Source organism: Xiphophorus couchianus, chromosome 13 (assembly GCF_001444195.1).
Source record: "Xiphophorus couchianus chromosome 13, X_couchianus-1.0, whole genome shotgun sequence".
In the NCBI taxonomy this organism is placed as follows: Eukaryota; Metazoa; Chordata; class Actinopteri; order Cyprinodontiformes; family Poeciliidae; genus Xiphophorus; species Xiphophorus couchianus.
The window spans coordinates 5,007,669-5,028,858 of record NC_040240.1 but is presented as its reverse complement, the minus strand read 5'-3'; the positions used below and the strand labels follow the sequence as shown (position 1 = coordinate 5,028,858).

The 21,190-nt window shown below is 41.4% G+C and overlaps 2 protein-coding genes across 3 annotated transcripts; one reads left to right on the top strand and one right to left on the bottom strand.

Annotated features, from left to right (window-relative positions):
• Positions 1-1,880: 1,880 nt before the first annotated feature.
• On the bottom strand, positions 1,881-7,788 carry srd5a1 (steroid-5-alpha-reductase, alpha polypeptide 1 (3-oxo-5 alpha-steroid delta 4-dehydrogenase alpha 1)). 2 transcript variants are annotated; one of them, XM_028036386.1, is made up of 6 exons: positions 7,342-7,788; positions 7,005-7,171; positions 5,796-5,897; positions 3,680-3,830; positions 3,501-3,592; positions 1,881-3,429 (listed from the first exon to the last, which is right to left on the bottom strand). In XM_028036386.1, exons 1-5 carry the CDS (start codon positions 7,650-7,652, stop codon positions 3,526-3,528), a joined length of 798 nt encoding a protein of 265 aa, XP_027892187.1. In that variant the 5' UTR covers positions 7,653-7,788; the 3' UTR covers positions 1,881-3,429; positions 3,501-3,525. The 2 variants fall into 2 exon arrangements, with proteins under 2 accessions (XP_027892187.1, XP_027892186.1); XM_028036385.1 differs by having other exon boundaries at positions 1,886-3,592.
• A 632-nt stretch (positions 7,789-8,420) lies between these two features.
• On the top strand, positions 8,421-20,918 carry nsun2 (NOP2/Sun RNA methyltransferase 2). The gene is made up of 19 exons (XM_028036804.1): positions 8,421-8,668; positions 9,162-9,319; positions 9,408-9,512; positions 9,781-9,886; positions 9,994-10,065; positions 10,185-10,269; positions 10,348-10,540; positions 12,025-12,099; positions 12,218-12,348; positions 12,456-12,529; positions 12,829-12,959; positions 14,058-14,154; positions 14,297-14,481; positions 15,423-15,515; positions 15,599-15,734; positions 16,234-16,314; positions 17,280-17,418; positions 17,663-17,702; positions 17,803-20,918. The coding sequence occupies exons 1-19, from the start codon at positions 8,603-8,605 to the stop codon at positions 18,101-18,103; spliced, it is 2,268 nt and encodes a 755-aa protein (XP_027892605.1). The 5' UTR covers positions 8,421-8,602; the 3' UTR covers positions 18,104-20,918.
• The last annotated feature ends 272 nt before the right edge of the window (positions 20,919-21,190 follow it).

Below are 21,190 nucleotides of genomic sequence, written 5' to 3'. Positions count from 1 at the left end.
ATACTGAAGACTTTTCATCTAAAGAGCTTTTGTCATAAAAAGGAAGGATTTTGCTTTTGACATCAACAATAAAAATGTCAAATTTTATCTTTTAAATGCAGGTTTCAAATGTAACTAGATTATTGATTAGTGTTTTAATGCAATGCTGCGCTGAAAGCTTCTGCCTCTTGAAGACAACATTATGAAAGTTAAAATCTGCCCCGACTGGACAATTTAGTGTCACAAAGTGGAACATAATATTATAATTATTATTGCTATTATGTAAAAATGAACTCAATTAGTCATAAAATTTAAAAATATATCAGACAGTAGGTATTACATTTTTTTTTACTTTTAGTAATAGGTACTGATGACAGAACCACATGATTTATTTCAATGATTAAGAAATAAATGTATAAAATGATCAAAACAAGGATTTTTATTTCTTTTATGTAATCATCTGCGCATATTAAAGTTACTGTAAATTTGTGGGACCTTTGAATCCCAAATGTTCCAGATGTAAAAAAAAAAACATAGTACTTTGCAGCTCACTTAGTTGTTAGTGGTAAGTTAATAAAAATAAGTTGTAGGAAGTAGCTGTGTTTGTGGTAAATGAATCTAATTCCAGCCTTTCAGAAAAATATCGCTTAGAGAACATAAAGATTCATCTCTAAAAAATGTTTTTTCTTTGTAACTGAAATAACCAACGTCACATTATATCAGTGCAGTTTAATTTAAGTATTATTCATATACTGTATCTGTTTCCTTTCATCATTTTGATGCTTTTTTGTAGCTTTATAATTTGCTCCGGGTGAATAACGGTTCAAAAGATGGCATCTGATTTCTGAACTTAACTGCCCATAAAGGAAAACTATCTTACTATGACTAAACAGCACAAATCACAGATAGAAGCGGCTTAATCACTATTCGGTTGATTAATTACATAGACATCAATTCACTCTAAAATATTTCTGTAGATACGTTTGGAATTAACATTTTATTTTAGGTCTTGTACATGCATTTAGTGAAATTTATACAGTCTAAACGTACCACACCGCTTGAGTAGGCCGAGGAAATCAGTCCCAAAACCGAAACCTTTCATCAAGATGCTATGCTTTAAAAAAAAAAAGAAAAAGAAAAGAAAGAGAGCTCTCACTTCCATCTTCCCCAAAATGAATGATGCTAAAATTATGAGGAAGTCTCAATTAAAACGGTCGAGTGTAACGTAGTGATGCAAATACAAGGAGCGTGGCTAAAGAGGATGCATGGAGGAAACGGTCCGGAGAAGAAGCAGAAGGAGCGAGACGCCAGCAGGGATTTGGAAAATGATGGACGTCAATCTGTGGCAGAGCCGTCACAGATTCATCACTCTTCGATACGGTAGTTAAGTTTTTATTGATGATGGGTGGAAAAATTACAGCAAAACACGTAGGTCTGTAAAAAATGTTGACGGTGACATCTCGGTGTAGCACTAAGCTGAACTGCAGATCCTTAAAGGGGTAGTATTATGTAAAATGTTGTTTTTTTTTAGCTTTATAACATTATAATGGTAATCTAAAACATACTTTTAGTGTTGCCTTGGTTCTTTCATGCATGTTTGAGGAATCTTTTAATCTCCCGTGGCAACCACTCAACTGTGAAACCACCCGGGTGGACCTAGCTCCGCCTACGAGGACGAAGCTCCTCCTCCTCCTGCAGTTTCCAAGCTTCTGAGCTTCCGCCTCACAGAGCAGCCTGCGTTCCGGTTTTCCATTTTATTGTCCGGGGTGAAGGTTAAGGGGTTGAGTCATGTGTGATATATATACAGCATTTTTATACCAACTGAAGTGAACACAGTTACTTGATTGTGCTATAAAATGGCACTATGTGCCTGGAAAAGATATCAAAACTTTCACATGATCTCATGTTGCAGTCATAAAAAAAAAATCAATTTATTGGGATTTTATGTGACAGAACAGCACTAAGTTGTGTACAATTGTAAAAAGTGACAGGAAAATACGACATAATCTCAAGGAAAACGCTTTTTGAACATGTTTGTTTACATCAAAAAGAGGAGAATTAAAGTCACTTGGTGAACATTTCATCCCATTATTATAAATCTATAACAGTTCTCACTCAGAAAAAAACAAAACATTTCTTTACTCATAGTAACAGTCACCAGAAGCTACCAGACATTCAAAGCAATTCTAACGTTTCCACTTGTATATTTTCTCAGAGTTTCTGTCTTTTTAAGCTCTGTACGTTCTCCGTGTGGCTCTAACGTTCTATCCACGTTTATCAGTGAGTTCCTCTTCTTCATTGATTGGTGGAGAAGCCCCCATAGCGGTGCTCAGGGAGGACTCTCATCTCCTCGTTTCAGGCTTGGGTGAGTAATTGAGAGGAGGTGCGTGTTCTCCATGTTGAAACCGGATAAAAGTATCAGGCTTTACTGTTACTGCAAAGACTCTTCTGTCTGGTTTTTAGATTTATTTAGTGATAAACAGAACAGAATGAAGCAGGAAGACCAGATTTGAAATGTCTCCATCAGAGGCATGCACAGATAAGACACTAGGAGGTGCTAGAGCACCTGCTGTTTTGTTCCTATGGACAAAAAAAGTGCCCTTCTTAAATCTTTGACTATATCACAATTCAGTATCTACTAAATTAAAACCATTTACTACGTTTTTCTACAACTCTATGGCTGTGACTCTGCAATTACAGCCCCACAAACACAGGTACTACTTTTGAGAAACATTCCCCTTTGTAAGACGCTTCTTCAGGACTCCGCTCACATAAAGAAGTGTAATTTCAATCAAGTTTATTTGCACAGCACATTTCAGCAACAAGGCAGTTCAAAGCGCTTTCTAAAACACGAAAATAGAAATCCGTAAAAACATCATACAGACATCAATTGAGAAACGTTAGTAACAAATGTACCGTTTTGTCAAGTGCCATTGTCAAAATCATCAATATGCGTCGTGTGTGTTGGTCAACGTTTATGGGTGGAAAGCAACTCTGAACAGGTGGGGTTTTATAGCCTTGATTTAAAGGAACTCAGTGTTTCGGCTGTTTTGTAGTCTTCTGGAAGTTTGTTCCAGATTTCTGCTGCACAGAAGCTGAACGCAGTGTAACGTATCCCCACACAGTAAGTGGGTTTAATCAGATCTTCACATTTATTGATACTCTCATTGAACAAAGTGGGAAAAAATTTGAGCACCTGATCCCCAAGATATCTGTGAACACCACTGGTCTTCATTCAACATCAGCTTCAGATTTCCAGTCTCTACTCCTTTTTTGTCAGTTTGTTAGGATGGAAGGAGGATCCACGTATTTCCCTGTGGCATAAGGCCGAGCGTCGCACAAGGTCTTTGGTGTTGTGAGCGTAACTCCAGTGGCATTTCAGCTGAAGTCGTAGGGGCTTCCTGCTGCTTTATGAACGAATTAGCGACGTCCGTCTGCGTTATTACTTAACTGAATAATGACAGACGTCATTTCCAAGCAAAAGAAAGCAAGAAAACAAACAAAGTTTATGTCAGAAATACCTTTCCGGAGCGGCTCTGCAGCTTTCTAGAACACGAAGGGAATCAGTGCCTTCCTGCTTTTGGGATAGTCTTCAAACTTAGCGAGGTACCATCTGCGAGGCGAGACAAGAAAAGATCCTTTCAGGGTGAACGTACGCACGCCCCACGAGAGTTCAACTTGGCGTGCGTGTTATTCTTACTTGTGGTGGGCCACAGCCCTGTTGGCGAGGACCACTGTGGTGAAGACGGAGAAGGCTGCACTGTGAGCCGAGCGGCCCGCCAGAGCAAAGCCGGCCCACTCTGTTATCTCTCCCAAGAAGTTGGCTCCGGACACGAACTCAAACATTCCGCCTGTTGAGGCCGGGGAAAAGAGGAGAGAAGAGGATATATATATATATATATATATATATATACATACAGTATGTATACTGTATATATATATAAACAATATACAACTTTAACTAGGTCGCTGTTCTGGAAGACATAGCCGGGCTGTTTGACATCTACAGCGGCTCTCTTGTGATGTAAGGAGGCTGTTTTCCACCGTTAATGTGAAATATGTTTAGTTATGTAAATCAGTTGGACACCGCATTTATTTGAGGATATTTGGAAGTTGTAGATCAATTAATTTAACACTTTTTAAGTCACTTTAATGTCTCTATTTTAGATACATGAATTTAGGACTTTGAAGTGTTTTTTGAAAATGCAAATATAAAGAATGGGTTTGGACTGGCTGGCACATGGTAGAAAAAAAAAAAAAAAAAAGACCAACTGAGCGTGAGCTAAGGAAAAACATTTATACAAGGAGGCAATGATCAGACACTGTATAGTTAAATACAGTCCCATTTAAAAATGACTCCAACTTCTGGATTCTCCTATCCGTTTTCATAGCCACAAACTTCGACGATTCTGTTTAGGATTTCATGTGGCCAACGCAAAGGAGAGAGGAAAATGATACAAGGTTTCCCCCAAATAGTCACACTTTTCAGATTTTCTTTTCTGGCATTTGCAGGAGAGCGCATATGATTGTCCTTCCACTTCACAATTATACACTACTTTGTATTGGTTTGTTGCATAAAATTACAAATAAACTGGATTAAAGTTTATTGTTTTAATGTGACAAAAAGGAAAACAATTAAAGTAAATGGACTCTCATGGCGCTGTAGGCACCTCCTGCCTTGATAGCTTCCAGTTAAACGTAGCTTTGAGAAAAGTGCGACTCAGTCAGCCGTCTCCCCATGTTTTACATGTTGAATATTATTTAAAAAATGTTGCATATGAAAATGCACATTTCTGGATAATATTAATTTTTTTTATCTGCTATGTTTGTAATCTGCAAATAAAACTGAGCTCATTCAAGTGAACAATGTAATAAAGACAAGATTCCCTGATCAGCTTTAACACGTTGGAGAGATTTTCACGGCCATTTTCACAAATAACACAATGTGCCAGCAGTTCTCGTTTCTTAGCAACATTTTGACTATCTCCATGAAAAAAAAAAAACATATAATGAGATATTATTCTTTTTTTGATTAAATGTAAGCAGCATTACAGGACAGAAAAGAAAATACACACACACACACACACACACACTTACACAAAACATTTTCCATATAAATAAATTTTGTTTGGAGCCACAAATCTTACACAAGCGTTTGAAAAAAAGAAAACTATAATTTCTGAGAAATATCCACCATCGGTCCACAATTTAACTTCTGTTTTCAGATTTTAAAGCAGAGAAAATCAATACACTTTCTTCTACGGGCTGTTGATATTTGCAGAAAATGAAAAGAAAAAAAACACAGTTTTCAACATAACAAGGCATATCTGCAAAATAATAGGACTCATATTTAGAGGCAAAAAACAGCAAAAACCTGCATTTCTTATTATATCTGTTAGACACATATTGTGTTTCTTAAAATAATTTTTTATTTATCGTAGCAACTACAAATTCCTATTAATGTCTGAAAACCCTAAAACTGAGTATTTATTTATGCTATTTTCTCTACTGTCTGGCTTTTTACAGCATCAGTAAATTATGAAGATGTGATGACTGCGTTAGCCTGCAGTGACACGCAGTTGCCTAAATACATTTCCAAAAGAAGTTGCTAATACTTTATTGTCACTTCTATTGGTGTTACTATAAAAGCCACAAAATGTTGCGAAGACATTTTAACGCCAGGTTTGGTGATTCTTTATCGCTTTATCCAAAGTTATTAAGAGCAAACGGTAGAAGGTCTAAAGAGCCGCGGTTTCTAGTCAGTGTGATGGTAGGAAAACGCTTCTGTGTGGATCTGCTGAGAGAAAACACTTTACCTCTCGGAATCTTGTAACCGGTCTCGCCGGGTTTCCTCAGGTTCCTCAGGATGTGGTCAGAGTGGATGTTCACCAGCCAGCCGATCAGCCACAGAGCAGAACCTGAAGTCGGACCCAAAGCTCTGTCAGCAGATATTGTCAATCGACGATCAACAGTAGGGTTGTACGGTTTCCTTCATTGCTTTTCACCTGTTATCCTCGACTAAATTTCCCCCCACCTAGGGTTGCCAGGTTGGGCACAGAACATCCTCGATCTTTAAAGGTCACTGTGACCAGTTTTGCTGATGACGCAAATGTTTCCTAGCCTCCCTTATCCGACCATTCCCTGAGGGGGACGCATCTGTGTTTAGATAGTGCGGAAGATTCAGCCTTGCAGAATGTAAATAGTACAGATAGGGATAATGAGTAAATGAGGACGGGAATGCAGGGCACATTTTTACAGAGTTTTACAGAGAAACCCATTTACCTTCCGCTTGGGTAATGCACACTACTTTGTGTCGGTCTATTTATCACATAAAACACATTCAAGTTGTAAGGTGACAAAATGTGAAGACATTTGCAAGTCACTAGCTGCGTTTCCATTACAAATGTGAGCAAATCTTTGTCTATATTCTTGCTAATGTCGAAAAAACACAACTTTGTGCAATTGCGGTGTTTCCATTTAATGAAATTAAAATTAAGTCTGAATAAGCTTCTTTTTTTTTTTTAACGCTTGGTGCTAGCCCTCACCATTTGTCATCCACCAGAGGAGATGTCGGCCTCAGCTGATTTGGGGAAATGTTCATTTTACAGAAAAGCAGTGGATTCAACACGTCCGAATGACACTCAGCGTTTTATGAACTTTGCAAAAATGTGAGAGCAAGCTGTACATTGTCTGAAAAAAAAAAACCCCAAAGCAAAACAAAAAATCCTCCAACCACTTCCTGTCGTCCTATTTGTGGTTTCCCCCAGTAGTAACAGCCGGTTGATGATCACGTGACTCGGAAAAAAAGTGTTTCCGTTGCAGTTCAACAACATACATCTATTTCAATAGGACTGAAAGACCACCTTATCCCAGCGCAACAACTTTAAAAAAAAATGTAAAAAAATTTATCAAGTTTGTTCGAAATTGGCGTATTTTTATTAATTTATTTTCGTAATTTCAACTCGCGGAATTCTACTGTTAATGGCTACTATGAAAGATCCGCTGATTAGACAGAGAACCCTCACCTGTGATGAAGCGTGGATGTGTAACCCAGTCTGCAGGGTACTCTGCATAGTGACTCAGGTATCGAGCCTGCATGTAGCCATTGTATATGCAGAAGACAAAGGCCAGGGCGAATGAGGCGAACGGTGTCGCTTTACCCCCTCGAATTAAAAATGGATAAATAAGGGTTCTGCAAAAAATAACAAATAATAATAATAATAATAATAAAACGTGTTAGATATTTTACAGATTTGCACATTTGTATAACACACAAAGTTACATATATGTAGGTAATAATATAAGTACAAGGACACATCTAACGTAAAGATTAAGTTTATGTAAAAGTTGTAGGTTACTTACCTTTGAACGTAGTGGCAGAAGAACATAGCAATGAGGAGCTGATTGGGTAATAGAGACGTTTTAGAGGAAGATGTCCAAAACACCAAACACAGAGGCAACAATAAGGAGGGCAGCTCCTGGATGAACCAGGCAAACTTCACACTAACAGGAAACCCATATTTGCTCGAAGCATACCGTCCGTAAGGGACGTTTTGGAAAAGTAAACTAACGAATGTGCAGGCTGCCATGAAATCCATGAAGTAAGCCATGCAGTCCAAAATATACCGCTCCTGCTCCTCCGAGGAGAACAGCCAGGACAGGAAGACGTCCATTGCAAGGGAAAGGTGAACGATACCGGGTCAAAACGTATGATACTGCTCCTGTTTCACAGGATATGAACTGGTTTACTTGCTGTCACTCAGAAAACGCAATACCGACTGAGCGCACGAGAGGGACCGCCTCGAACCAATCACATTTCGAACCATATGCTGTCAGACGTTGTTAGCCAATCACAAAACTCAGTTTTGCATCGACGTTACTCAACTAGAAAAGATGGCCCATATCATTCCATGAAACAAATCAAATCATTATTTGTTTAAATGCTATCTAAGCCTACAAACTATTTATGTTTCCATTATGAAATTAGCTTAATGTGATTTTATTGTTGCTGTGCACTTTTATAGCACTTACAATACGAAAGCTCCAAGTTATCCGTTGTGGATTAAGCATGGATAATTAGCCAATCAGACAAAAGTGTTTCTTAAAAACCCTTTTTGGTGGAAAAAAAGCACGAAAGTTTAATCTGACTTAAGCTCTTATTTACCCCTGAAAAATACGAAATCTTTATATTGTATAGTTTTAGTTATTATAATTAAGGATTTATTTCACAATAGTAATAATACATTTAATTTATTTAGCTTAGTTATTATTATTATTATTATTATTATTATTATTATTATTATTATTAGGCTTTACCTAAAAGTCGGGACACAACGGATTTACTTATGAATATAGACACATTTCTTTAGGCATATAAACGGCCCCAATGCCCTGGAGGTGTGTCCTATTACTTCTGGCAAATGTTATGGCTACCTCGAATGGGTCCTGATTCACGTGCGTCACACAGGCAACACGTTCCGGTGATACCCAGCAGAGCAACGCATCTCTTCCCAAAGGCTGCTGGTCGGAGATTTGTTTTGCCGAGTTTCAAGTCTCCTGTTCGCGCGTCCTGACGTCCACGTCGTTGCGTAGACTTTTCTCCAGAGTTGTCTGCTGGTCCAGCATGGGGAAAAGAAGCCGACAGCGGCAGAAAAACCAGAATGCTAGCAGAGACGACAGAGACAACGCTGTAAGAGAGTCGCACTCCTGCTGTAGCAAATCCCGCTAATGTGTTTGGTTCAGTCAGCCACGATTTAACGGCATTTAAAGTAAAACCACGCCGCTTCTGTGAACATCAGAGGTATTTGTGGTTAGTCTGGTTAGCTAAACTTGCTGCAGGGCCTGAGCAGCAAAAGTGGAAAGTTTGCTTTATAGCTGCCTTGTGTGTGGACAGTTTGTCACTCCGTAAACGTGGTTTCCTTCTTTAATTTAAGGCCTACAGTTAAAATGTCTTTTTTTAAAAATATCTACCCGAGACACTGCAGACAATAACTTGGTCTTTAAAGACTTGCCAAGCAGTTTGAAGGTTTAAAGTAGGCTTGAAAGACAAATCTGACACGTCGAACTTCACTAGAACCATACAATGCACATTTTTAAGCAGTTGCATTTAAAAAGCCCGCATGGTTTCATGCACTATTCAGAGCGTTTCCCTCAGCTCATGAACAGGCGTCCGTGTTTTCCAGGGCTGGGGAGCAGGCTACGCGGACATCATCAAGGAGAACAAGCTGTTTGAGGACTACTACAAGGAACAAGGCCTGATCCCAGAGGGAGAGTTTGACCAGTTCATGGAGGCCATGAGGGAGCCGCTGCCCGCAACCATCCGCATCACCGGATACAAGAGGTGAGCAGCATGAGGCTGAGGTCCACTTAAGGTCAATTTCTTGCAACTTCCTGATTTGTTGTTATTTTCTTTTCTTACCATGTTGCAGTCACGCTAAGGAGATCCTCCACTGTCTGAAGGAAAAATACTTCAAAGATATTCAGGAGCTGGAAATCGACAGCCAGAAGATTGAAGCCCCACAGCCTCTCAGCTGGCAAGTCTTTAACTAAGCAGATTTAACTTGTAAAATCTGTCATAAACACAGATTTTACAGGTTAAATCTGTATTAAGTAATTCATTGATTACAGGTAAAATTTGTATTTACTTGTGAAATCTACATTTATTACAGATTTAACCTTTATTTATTAACTGCAGAGTCTGTTTTTATTACAGATTTTACAGATTCAACCTGTGTTTTTTTTTTTTTTTTTTTTTTTTTTTTACAGATTTAACCTATGATAAATCTAAGCTCTTCTCTCCAGGTATCCCGATGAGCAGGCCTGGCACACCAACATGAGCAGGAAGCTCATTAGGAAGTCTCCCCTGCTGGAGAAGTTTCATCAGTTCCTGGTCAGCGAGACAGAATCTGTACGTTTCTTTTTCTTTTTTTTTCTTCCCCCTGTTAATTAAAACATTTAATTAAAGTCTGCATCACTTGAACGCCCCTCAGAACTTTGCTTGACGTTCCTTTGCAGGGTAACATCAGCAGACAGGAAGCTGTCAGCATGATCCCTCCTCTGCTCCTGAAAATCGAGTCCCACCACAAGGTAGGCAAACATCCATTTCTAATTTGGAATAGAGAAAAAGTTGATTTCTCTTGTTTCCATCCACGCTGAAGTTATATTCGCAGCTGCATTTCTAAACGCCGACTCGCTTCCCTGTGCAGATCCTGGACATGTGCGCCGCTCCCGGTTCAAAGACGGCTCAGCTGATCGAGATGCTTCACTCCGACATGGACGTGCCGTTTCCAGGTGAGCGCAGTTGTTTTAAAAAAAAGAAAAGAAAAATCAGTCCACACTAGCGTTTAAACCTCCGTCTCCGCCGCCCAGAGGGCTTTGTGATTGCCAACGACGTGGACAACAAGCGCTGCTACCTGCTGGTGCACCAGGCCAAGCGCCTCAACAGTCCGTGCATCATGGTGGTGAACCACGACGCCTCCTGCATCCCCACGCTGCAGATCGACTCCGGCGGCATGAAGGACGTCCTGTTCTACGACCGAGTCCTGTGTGACGTTCCCTGCAGGTCAGAGGGCGTGTCCGGCTGGAGTTTTAGGCGTTTTACGACAAACTGTAAACTGTGGACAAGAGTGGGGGGGTTTGTACAAACACGGGAGACACAACAAGATAAGAAAAGAAAGGGAACCGTCAGATAATGCTTCTGGATGGTGGTGTTCCCGCTAAAGCCTTTTTTTGTTGTTGTTTTTTGCCCAGATTTTCCCTTTCTGACAATCTTACAACGTCCTGCAGTGTGTGGTGTGTTACTTGGTGGTGTGTTGAATATGTCCGATCTAAAATCGGGAATATTCAACATTGTCTTGGCCCGATTATCGCAGCCTGTGGGGTTTTCACTGACTGGGAGCGAGACCAAAGCCTGTTGAATGTGACAGGTAGCCAATCAGAAAGCGCCGTGACGTAAGAACGGAGGGGAATCCCAAACAGTTGACATGGCAACTGAGAGTCCGGTGGACATCGGAGGTGATATGTGGAAACATTTAATTATTTCTTGCGCGGCCCGGTACCAATTGGTCCACGGACCAGGGGTTGGGGACCACTGATCTAGATGATCTTTTGAGGAAAAAAGTAAGAGTGCTCACTCTTTTTCTTTTTTTGCATCTGTGTGTATCCAATGAGCTGACACACACATTCATTCCAATTAAAGCCACAAGAATGGTCGGTCATTTGGTAAAAAAAATTTTTTAAAAATCATTAATTGCGCTTCAGTTCACCATATAATTGCGCAAATTGAAATTATGGAAATAAATTTGCTCATTTTGAAAAATCTCATATTTTACGCTAAAAGGTTTTTGTTGGGGTTTTTTGTATGTTTTGGCAATATTGCAATGGAAACGCTGTTTTGGCATCATATGAGTCACGCAAATCAACAGCCAGATGTTGCTAGAAGAAGACAGGAAGTGGTAGAAGCATCTCGACGCCGGATGTTTTTTAATGGCTTCTCGCACGAACAAACGTATTCATGTGTGATTTTTAATTGTGATGAAACGGCACCATCGCGAAAACGTATCTTTTATAATTTTAGCTGAATATCGACGGCGTTCTGCGCACGTTTGTAATGCAAACGCAGCTGATTTGGTTTTGCCTCAGTGTCGAGCTCAGAAAAATGTTTAAAAATGGCTTATCTGTTCCAAAAACAAAACCAAGGCAGGGTCACAATGACGTTTGCTCTTCAGGAAAAAATAACTAGATGATATTTGTGTTAATGGAGAAGAGGCTCGTTCTCCATTTAGGTATTTTCAAAGTGATTTGTTTTAAAAATGATTATTATTTTTTTTAAAGTTATGTAAAATCCTTTAGCCAAAACCAAACTGCAGTAGTTTGCAAAGCTGTCTGAGTTTGGTCGGCTCCAGAGCGGAGCCAAGGGAGACACGCTGCCAAACTCAGCAGGAGCAAAACCAGGCATGAACCCGTCCGTCTGCTGAAACTCGAACGGTCTGGAGGTTTTGGTTCCACATGTTGACGTGCTGACCGGTTCTGCCCTGTGTTCCGCAGCGGAGATGGAACCATGAGGAAGAACATAGACGTGTGGAAGAAATGGACGACCAGCAACAGCCTGCACCTCCATGGGTGAGTCGGACGTTTCCTCAAGGAAGACAAAGCCGAAGTAGCAGAGGAAAGAGCCGCTGGTGTGGCACTGATTTCCAAAGTTGGCACCAGTGCGTTACCCGGGTGTGTTTGTTTGTAGGTTGCAGCTGCGCATTGCGGTGCGTGGCGTTGAGCAGCTGGCCGTAGGGGGGAGGATGGTGTACTCCACCTGTTCGCTCAACCCGATAGAGGACGAAGCCGTCATAGCGGCACTGCTGGAGAAGAGTGAAGGTGACAGACACTTTTCACATCTTTAGAGAAGTTTTTATAGTTTATTAATCCCTAAAAAAAACCCAGAATCAAACCTGAAACTTCTCGGCCCGTCCACATCATGGCAGGAGCGCTGGAGCTGGCTGACGCATCCGCCGACCTGCCTGGACTCAAGTGGATGCCCGGGGTTACTTCCTGGAAGGTACTGCAAAGTTTATCTTACTTATTATTATTTTCTTATTTAAGAATTTAGCATTCGGGTGTGCTGTGGTGGGGCGGGGGTTAAGCACAACCCACATAAGGAGGCCTTAGTCCTTGACAGGCGGCCGCCGCAGGTTCGATTCCCAGGCTGGTGACCTTTGCTGCAAGCCTTCCCTCTTTCTCTTCACGTACTTTCCTGTCATAGCACTTTCAAATGAATGCTAATAGAGCCAACAAACTAAAATAACAACTCAGCATTCAAAGTTTAGGAATGAACTCTATCTTGTTTTTGTTCTGCAGCTGATGACCAAGGAGGGCCAGTGGTTCTCCGATTGGTCCGAGGTTCCAAGCAGCCGCCACACTCAGATCCGTCCCACTATGTTCCCACCCAAAGACCCGGAGAAGCTGGCCGGCTTGCACCTGGAGCGATGGTACCAGTTCACACGCTTGCGTACGGCTCACTGGAACGAAACCAGAAGGAATCTGGTCCGTGTTTTTGCTGCAGCCTGTTGCAAAGCGTCAGCCTGCTGCTACATGCTGCCGAACGCTTTAAAACGCTTTAGTCTCATAAAACTTTAGATTCTTTAATTAGATGCCACGTTTTCCCTGGCTGTAATTGAGCAAAGTTACTCCCCACCCCACCCCAGATGTTGTGTTGTCATGTTGACCTTGAGGTTTACAAAAGGTGCAAAAAGATTGATTCGGCTGTCTATAAAAGTGTTGGTATCATAAAAGCATGAACAACCATGGTGTGGTAATAGAATAGAGGTGGGCAATATGGACTTAGTTCTATTGTAACGACAACAAACATAAGAACTATTTATCACTACTGTTTTGGGTGACGGCGGCACACGGTAACTGCTTTTAATGATATTTTCAAATTTATTGACGCTCTCACTGAACAAACAGTGGATAAAATCTCACAATCAAGGTCAGGTTTCTGTTTTGTTTGTAAACATTAATTGGAATTTGTCGTGGCAACAATAAAAAAAAAAAAAAAAACCCAGATTAAAATAGAACCTCCATCCAATCAGTCCGTTGATAAGACAGTTGTGCATGCTGCATTCAGGTACAGCTGGGATACAGGGCTGTCTAAGCAAAAAAAAAGAAAACAACAAACTCCAAAGTGGTGTAAACATGTTTTATTCTCAAATGTGGAGACGGCCTTACTCTAAGAACTGACTGTTTTCGAATAGATATATTATTGTGTAACCAACCTCTTGTTTTAGAATATCAAAAGAATCTAATTAATTTCGGATTGGAAAACTTACCGAACCTTGCTTCTTTTGTTTTGTGTTTTTTTTTTTTTTTGTACGACATTAACCCCCTTGAGCAAATGGAAAAGTAATTGTATTGCTTTACAAATTCAGCTTGAAGACTGTTCAGATTTAGACCATTAGAGGGCGCCGTTGCCTCACATTTTCGACGCCTCTTTTGTCTGACCGCTTTAACGACGTCGTGGCTTTCTGCCAGCAGGTGGCGCTCCAACAGTCACAGCTGAGATTGATGTTTCTGTGTTTTATTGTCAGCATGAGGATTCTGCCTCATCACCAGAACACCGGCGGCTTCTTTGTGGCCGTGCTGGTGAAGAAAGCCCCCATGCCGTGGAACAAAAGACACCCCAAGGTGCTTCCGACAAACATCCGTTGATCCTGAACAAAACCCCGCAAATAAACCCACGACAACTACATAAACAAACGCTAACCTCAGCCAGGTTTCCTTTCTATTCATTTTTTTCTTCTTCTTCTTCTTCTTACCTCGCCCGCAGCTGAGGAAGAGCGCTCCGACCCAAACCGGAGGCTCGCTGGCAGCAGACGTCCCCCGTCTTCTCCCCGAAGGCTCGGCGGAGGAGACGGAGGACGGCGGCCCAGGAGGGAGAGGAGACGGGGAGACGGAAACCGCAGGAGCTCCACTGGCTCAGGAGGCTGCTGGTAAACAAGATGCTGTGTGTGGGTGAGTCCTGTTCAAGCCAATAACCAAGAGAGAGGTGTCCACTCCCATAAAATGACAAACCCAAATTTAATTGAATTTTTTTTCCCCTGCAATTACAAACTCTATTTGTATCATTTTGGTGTCAAAATAAAGCTAAAATCTGGGAGGATACGTCAGAAGTGAAAGCATCACAGCAGCTGCTTTAGTTTTAGAGAAGACGGATGGAATATAAAATAACTTTTAATAATAACAGTCATTATATAGTACATAAATCTTTTAGAACTGTTCTAAATATGGCTACACTCTTTTGGAAACCATAGATCCACATTATTTGTGCAAAAATTGATACAACTAATGTAAAATGAATGTAAAAAAATGTTTTAGTAAAAAAAAAAAAAACCTTGGCATTTTGCCCTGGGCACAGGTTTCGCAACATCTACAAAACTGGGGATTTTCATTTTTTACTTACTAAACCTATATTCACATGCCTAAAATTGCCTACTTTTGATATATTTTTTTTCCCATTACCGACATTTATGTTCATCCAGTTATAAGAAAACAATAAGAAATTGTTAAATTGAAGTGTATTGTTTGGAAATCTAGTATAAAAGGAACAATTACAAGAAATTTAGGCACATTTTCTAAGAAATAAAACTAAAACCGCCAAAATATATACTGTTTTTGGCTCTACCAGAACTTCCTACAATGTTTTTATGATATGTTTGTGGCATTACTATAACTCCCTATAGTGAATTTTTGGTGGCACAACCAGCGCTCCCTACGATGTTTCTTTGACCTGTTTTGGTCCTACTAGAGCTCCCTACAATGTGTTGTTGATGAAGACTTCTGGTCACTGACGTCTGTCCCACAGCTTCTCTAGCTATTGGTTGTAGATTGATTAACAAGCTTCATTAATTTTATATCTGAGGAAATATTGGAACAATCATCTTTGTGTCTCTCAGACCTCCACCATCTAAAAAGCTGAGGGTGTTTGGCTATAAAGAAGACCCGTTTGTGTTCCTGACTGAAGCCGACCCAGTCTTCACCACCATACAGTGAGCAACTCTTTGGATTCTGGGTAGAAATGGTTTTAGCGTGTCGGTAAAACATGCTAACCCCCCCCTATCGACTTCCTCAGATCGTTTTACGATCTGTCTCCTGACTTCCCCAAGCTCAACGTTCTCACCAGGACGCACGAGGGCAAGAAGAGACACCTGTACATGGTATCCAAAGAGCTGCGCAACGTTCTGCTCAACAACGGCGAGCGCATGAAGGTGTGTTTTCTTTTTCTCTCTCTCTGCTCCCTCGTCCAGGCAGCTGTCTTTAGCTTTTTTCTTTTTCTTTTGTCTGCATAAGTTGAGTTTTATTGCGATGAGGGGGACATTAAAGCCTGATGCATAAGCGGCTCATTCTGGGAGAAAAATATATCTGGTATTGATCCGAACTGTTGTGCATTAAGCTGTTTTATCGCAGCGCTGCGTCACTTTTGCTCAGTGTGCGTGTGTCGCTCCGGGTGTGTGCGAGTGTGTGTCGTGACTAAAGCGGTGCAAACAGATGGGTCCCTCTTCTATCCCAAATCCCTCTGGTTCTCTACCCTGGTTTGGAGGTTGGAGTTCATTACAAAATGAAGATTTTTTTTGGGGGGGGACTTTTCCCATAGTAGCTTAATGTAATGACATAAACAACTTGTCTTATTATGTAATCCTTTTGTCCAACACGTCTGTGGTGGTTTCATGTCGGCCTCAGTCGTCTTTGTTTTGCTTTTTTTCTCAGGTCATTAACACCGGGGTGAAGGTGTGGTCTCGCAACAGCGACGGAGAGGAGTTTGGCTGTGCCTTCAGGCTGGCTCAGGAGGTAAACACACACACACACGCCCACACACATACACAGGGTGCTTTTTATAGAGGCCGGTCTTTGGCAAGTTACAATTACCCTTGTCAAATTTCCACCAATGTTTTCATAGAAAGTTCAACTTTTTCCGGAGTGAAAATGATGCATTGATTTGAGCCTAAATAACAAGCTTTCCAGAAAACTGAACCCACATTCATTTATGTTATGTCAAAACACAGTTTACAAGGCTTGTAAGAGTGCTTGAAATGTTGAAAAAGCTTGGAACTTGAATTAGGTCTTTTTGAGGTTTGGAAAGTTCTTAATTTCTTTATCAACTCCTGGAAACTGTACAGTTTTGTAATAAAGCACAACATATGTTTTGCACTGCGCTTCCCTACAAAGATGGCGCTATGTAAAACTATGTATAATTGATGTCATACAGTAGTGAATTGAAACACGCAATATCTTAATGACAATGTAAGAACTGCAGTTATGTTTGTTTCAAATAATTAACTTGCAGTGTTTCCACATTTGAAGCATAAAAACCTATTATAGTTTTCTATTGACAGCCAGATCTCTTACTCTGAATTTTGAGCTAAATTCTCAGACTTCTCTTCTGATTTAGTGTTAAATACCGATTAGGTCATATATTCAGATATTTTAGCATTCGTTTAGATTTGGAAAATGACCTTGAATGCCGTCTTGGAATCAAACGACTTTACCAAAATGTTCAGACCGTCTCATTCTTGTCGTTCTTCTTTAGATACCGTGCTAAAATTTGGACAGTTGAATGAATTTCTTCACAACCTCTGCTTGTGATATTTTTTTTTCCTTTAAGTTTAAGTGTGTGTGTGTGTGTGAGAATTTTCAAAACATAACATTTTGTTCTAAATTTGAAAATGTACCTCAAAAAGTGCTTGAATTTTACTTTGGTGAAAAGCGTCCGAACCCTGACTTCACTATCCGCATCTCGTCTTTGGCCTTCTCAGGGTATCTACACCCTCCAGCCGTACATTCGCTCCAGGATAATCAGAGTGAGTGTGGAGGACATCAAAGTGCTGCTGACGCAGGAGAACCCCTTCCTCAGCAAGCTGGAAAACGACGCGCACGCTCAGGCCAAGCAAACGGGTACGCCCTGCCAAGTTCGCGCCGAACCTAGCTGCTTTTAAAATACGTGTTCATCTTCCGTCCTCCTCACAAAACAAAAAAAATCGCTGACACGGCATAAGCTATTCATCTGCTCCTCGGGTTCTAATTACAAGTAGCGAGCCTGGTTAGAACTCCTCATGCAGGTATAGAAATAGACTCTGAAATGATCCTCTGTCGCTTCGTAGTCATTAATCATCGTTAACGTGACCGTCTTTCTCTGCAGGAATGGGCAGCATAGTGTTGAAGTACATCCCAAACCCGAAGTAAGCCGCCTAAATCTTCGTCTTATAAAACTATCAATGTGAAGTCGTGGTTTGCGGCGCTCGCATACTCCCACCGACCCCGTCCTTTTCTGTCCCACAGCGACCCCTCTGAGCCTCAGTGTCCCATCCAGCTGTGCGGCTGGAGGGGAAAGACGTCCATCCGAGCCTTCGTCCCCCGCAACGAGCGCTTCCACTACCTGCGGTTGCTGGGCGTGGAGGTGTTCAGAGACAAGCAGAGCCTGGGGCAGAAGAGCAGGGACGGAGCCAAGGAGGCGGCGGCGGCGGGAAAAGGGGGAGAGTTGGAGAACGGCGATGGAAACGGATCACTGGAGCCAAAGACCGAGGGTGGGAACAAGGAGCAGCAGCAGCTGAAAGATACGAAGGGCGCCGTGGCAGACTGACGACTGATTGGAGATCTACGTGTCCAACAGAGCGTAACGTGCCTCTGGTCAACCACAAGACCAGCTTCCTCTCAGTTATGGACTCCTTTGAGAGGTTTTATTTCAGCTCCTCTTCAGGAGTTATATTTTTAGTTCAATGACTTGTATTATTATTATTATTTTTATTATTATTTGTTCTTTTACCGAACATAATTCGCTGATAAAGTGGCTGTCCCCCCCTATATTAGATACCCACCAACTAATGTAATCAGAAGTACAAAGGTGATTAAAAATGCTGATATGGTTCTATTTATTTATTTTTCATTTACACAATAAAAACGGGCATCTGTACAATTTCTAATCCTACCAGCCTAATAAAGATGAAGTTCCAGCTTTAGGCAATATGTCCAGTCTCTGGAAGAAACCGATCTAGTAACGTTGCCGTTGTCCAATCAACCTGACGCCATGGTTTTCAGATACCTGACTTTGGACTTTACAGGAATATTAAAAGCAGTAGATATAGGACAGTCTTCTGGAGGCAAAATTTCACATTTGTTTAAATTTTGATGAACTTGAGAATTTTGGGAATTTCATTCAGGTTATTTAAGAAGATAGTTGTGTCATCAGCTAGCTGACTAATAGAAAACTATTCGCCTAGCACCAATAATTTACCAAATTGAGCATTTTTAATTGATATGGAAAGCATTTCTGCAGCAGCAATAAACAGCCAAGGGGAGATTGGACAACCTTGTTTTATACCTTGGTTGATGCTAAATCTTTTTGAGGTTCCATGTGGAAGACAAACCGGGGGTTGAAGTATGGGGTGTTCTCCTGGGCCTGGACCCGTTACCCTGTGACCAGTGGCGCAAAAAGTGGGTATGCATAGGAGCGCTGCACTATAGGGGACACAAAAACGATGTGGGGAATTTTTTTTTCTATTCTGCATTTTCTGTTACCAGCTGTTTGTTGTGGTATGAAATGATCACTAACAGAGGAACGGCACTGATTAGGCGCCCCTTCGCTCCTTCACCTCCCCTCCTGTCGCTCTCCCTGTTGGAGGGATGAAGAAAAGCTTTTCAAAGTGGTTGAAAGACAGTGTCAGTATATCAACAGGAGGGTGGTAAATATTCAGGTTAGCAGAAGCTAGCTTAAAATGACAGGTGGCTGTAGTTGTCTTGCAACTGGGGTCGCCACCCGTCCCATAAAATACGGAATCGTCCCGTATTTCACTGTTAAATGTTGCGCCCCGTATTGAACCGCAGTGTTCCCGTTTGGTACATTGTCTGGAAAACTGTACCTTACCCTCTTGCTGAGTCTTCTCAGAGCTGATCTTGGACGCTGGCTCTCCTGCTGCTCCTGGTCCTTCTTTTCCCACAACCTTTCCCAAAGCAGAGCATCTTCGGCCCTCAAACCCAAGTTCTGCCTGTTTAGGTTCTGGATCTCTAGACAATCTGCCTCATGCTGCCTTTGGAGATTGTCCAGTTCCTCAGAAAGACTCTCCAGCTCTCCGGATTGCTGATCCATAGTCAGCTGGGCCTTCTTCAACTCCATCCGAAGCTCCTGGAGTTTTCTTCTCAGAGATTGTTGGACCATTTCCAAACAATGCACTGCATCTCTCATGTCCGTGTATTCATGCTCATGGACTGTGGGAGAACCACAGTGCTGGTTCTGTTGGACCTCAGTGCAGCTTTTGACTCTGTTGACCATGACATATTACTGAATCGACTGGAGAGTTGGGTCGGACTCTCCTGCCCAGTGCTCAACCTGTTTGAATCTTGCATAAAGAACAGGGATTTCTTTGTTTCAATTGGAAACTTCTCATTGAAGCAGACAAAAGTCACATGTGGGGTACCCCAAGGTTCAATCCTAGGACCCCTCTTATTCAATATCTACATGCTCCCACTAGCTCAGGTTATAACAGGAAATACGATTAGCTACCATAACTATGCAGACGATACTCTGCTCTACACTATGATATCACCAGGGGACTCTGAAACCATCCAATCACTGAACAGATACTTAGAACAGATAAATGTGTGGATGTGCCAAAACTTTCTCCAGCTGAACAGAAACAAAACTGAAGTTATTATTTTTGGACCTAAAGAGGAACGACCTTTAATTATTTTTGGCCGATAGATAAATTCAGCATGGGTGGGTGTAACAGGGAGAGAAATATGTATTTATTTTTATTTATTTTGTATGTATGTATTTATATATACAAGATGATTGAATTTCACCCAAAATAATAATATGTATTTGTAGTTAGATTTTTAATTGCTGCAAATGTTTAGAGCCCCCTAGTGGTTTGATGACATACTGCATGCAACGGGTCCTTCAGGCGCTATCTCGCCTTCCCCCACATCTGCTGATATAATTTATAGTTTTCCTGTGGTTGGGCTGGAAAAATGTGACTTTATGAGTGGGAGCTGCGCCGGTTGGTGTTCGTGGCTGACCACGCAGTCATGATGCTAACTGTGTTTTTTTGTTTTGTTTTTTCTGCCTTGAACAGGCTCTTGCATTCGCATACTCAAAAATAATAACTATGCTGTTCTCATACCAGGTTAGGTTCCGGGTGTAAATGAATGTAGGTGTATAGAATCGTGTTTTGTAGATGTTGTGACTGGCATGGCTGTTAACTGTTGTGTCAGATGTTGGCTGAGTGGAAGGCAGCTGACGTGAAGATGTCTCCAATTCTATACAGTTTGGACCCATCTAAAGTGTCCAAGCTTTGGCCTTGACTCCATCTGTTTAACCATCTCAAGGTTGTTCAATTCTCTTAGAGTGCGGATAAAGGGGAACAAATTTCAAGAAAAAATAAAAAACTTTCAGCATCTCACATCTTTGCCGCATCTTGTCAGCGGTTTCCACGGCATCGTCGCCACACCGGGTGGATGGATGGACGGATGGATGGATGGATGGATGGCAGTGTCTTGCTCTTGTTTATTAGCTCGTCCTACTGCCTTGACAACAGCTGTCATGACAACCGGCCCCCTCAACCTCTCTGCGGCGATAGGAGAGAACACGGGAGGACAGAAAGACCGCAGAGAGCCTCCTGTACTCTTCCATGCTCTCTTTCTTTTTTTCCTGCATTTATCTGCTTTTTGTGTG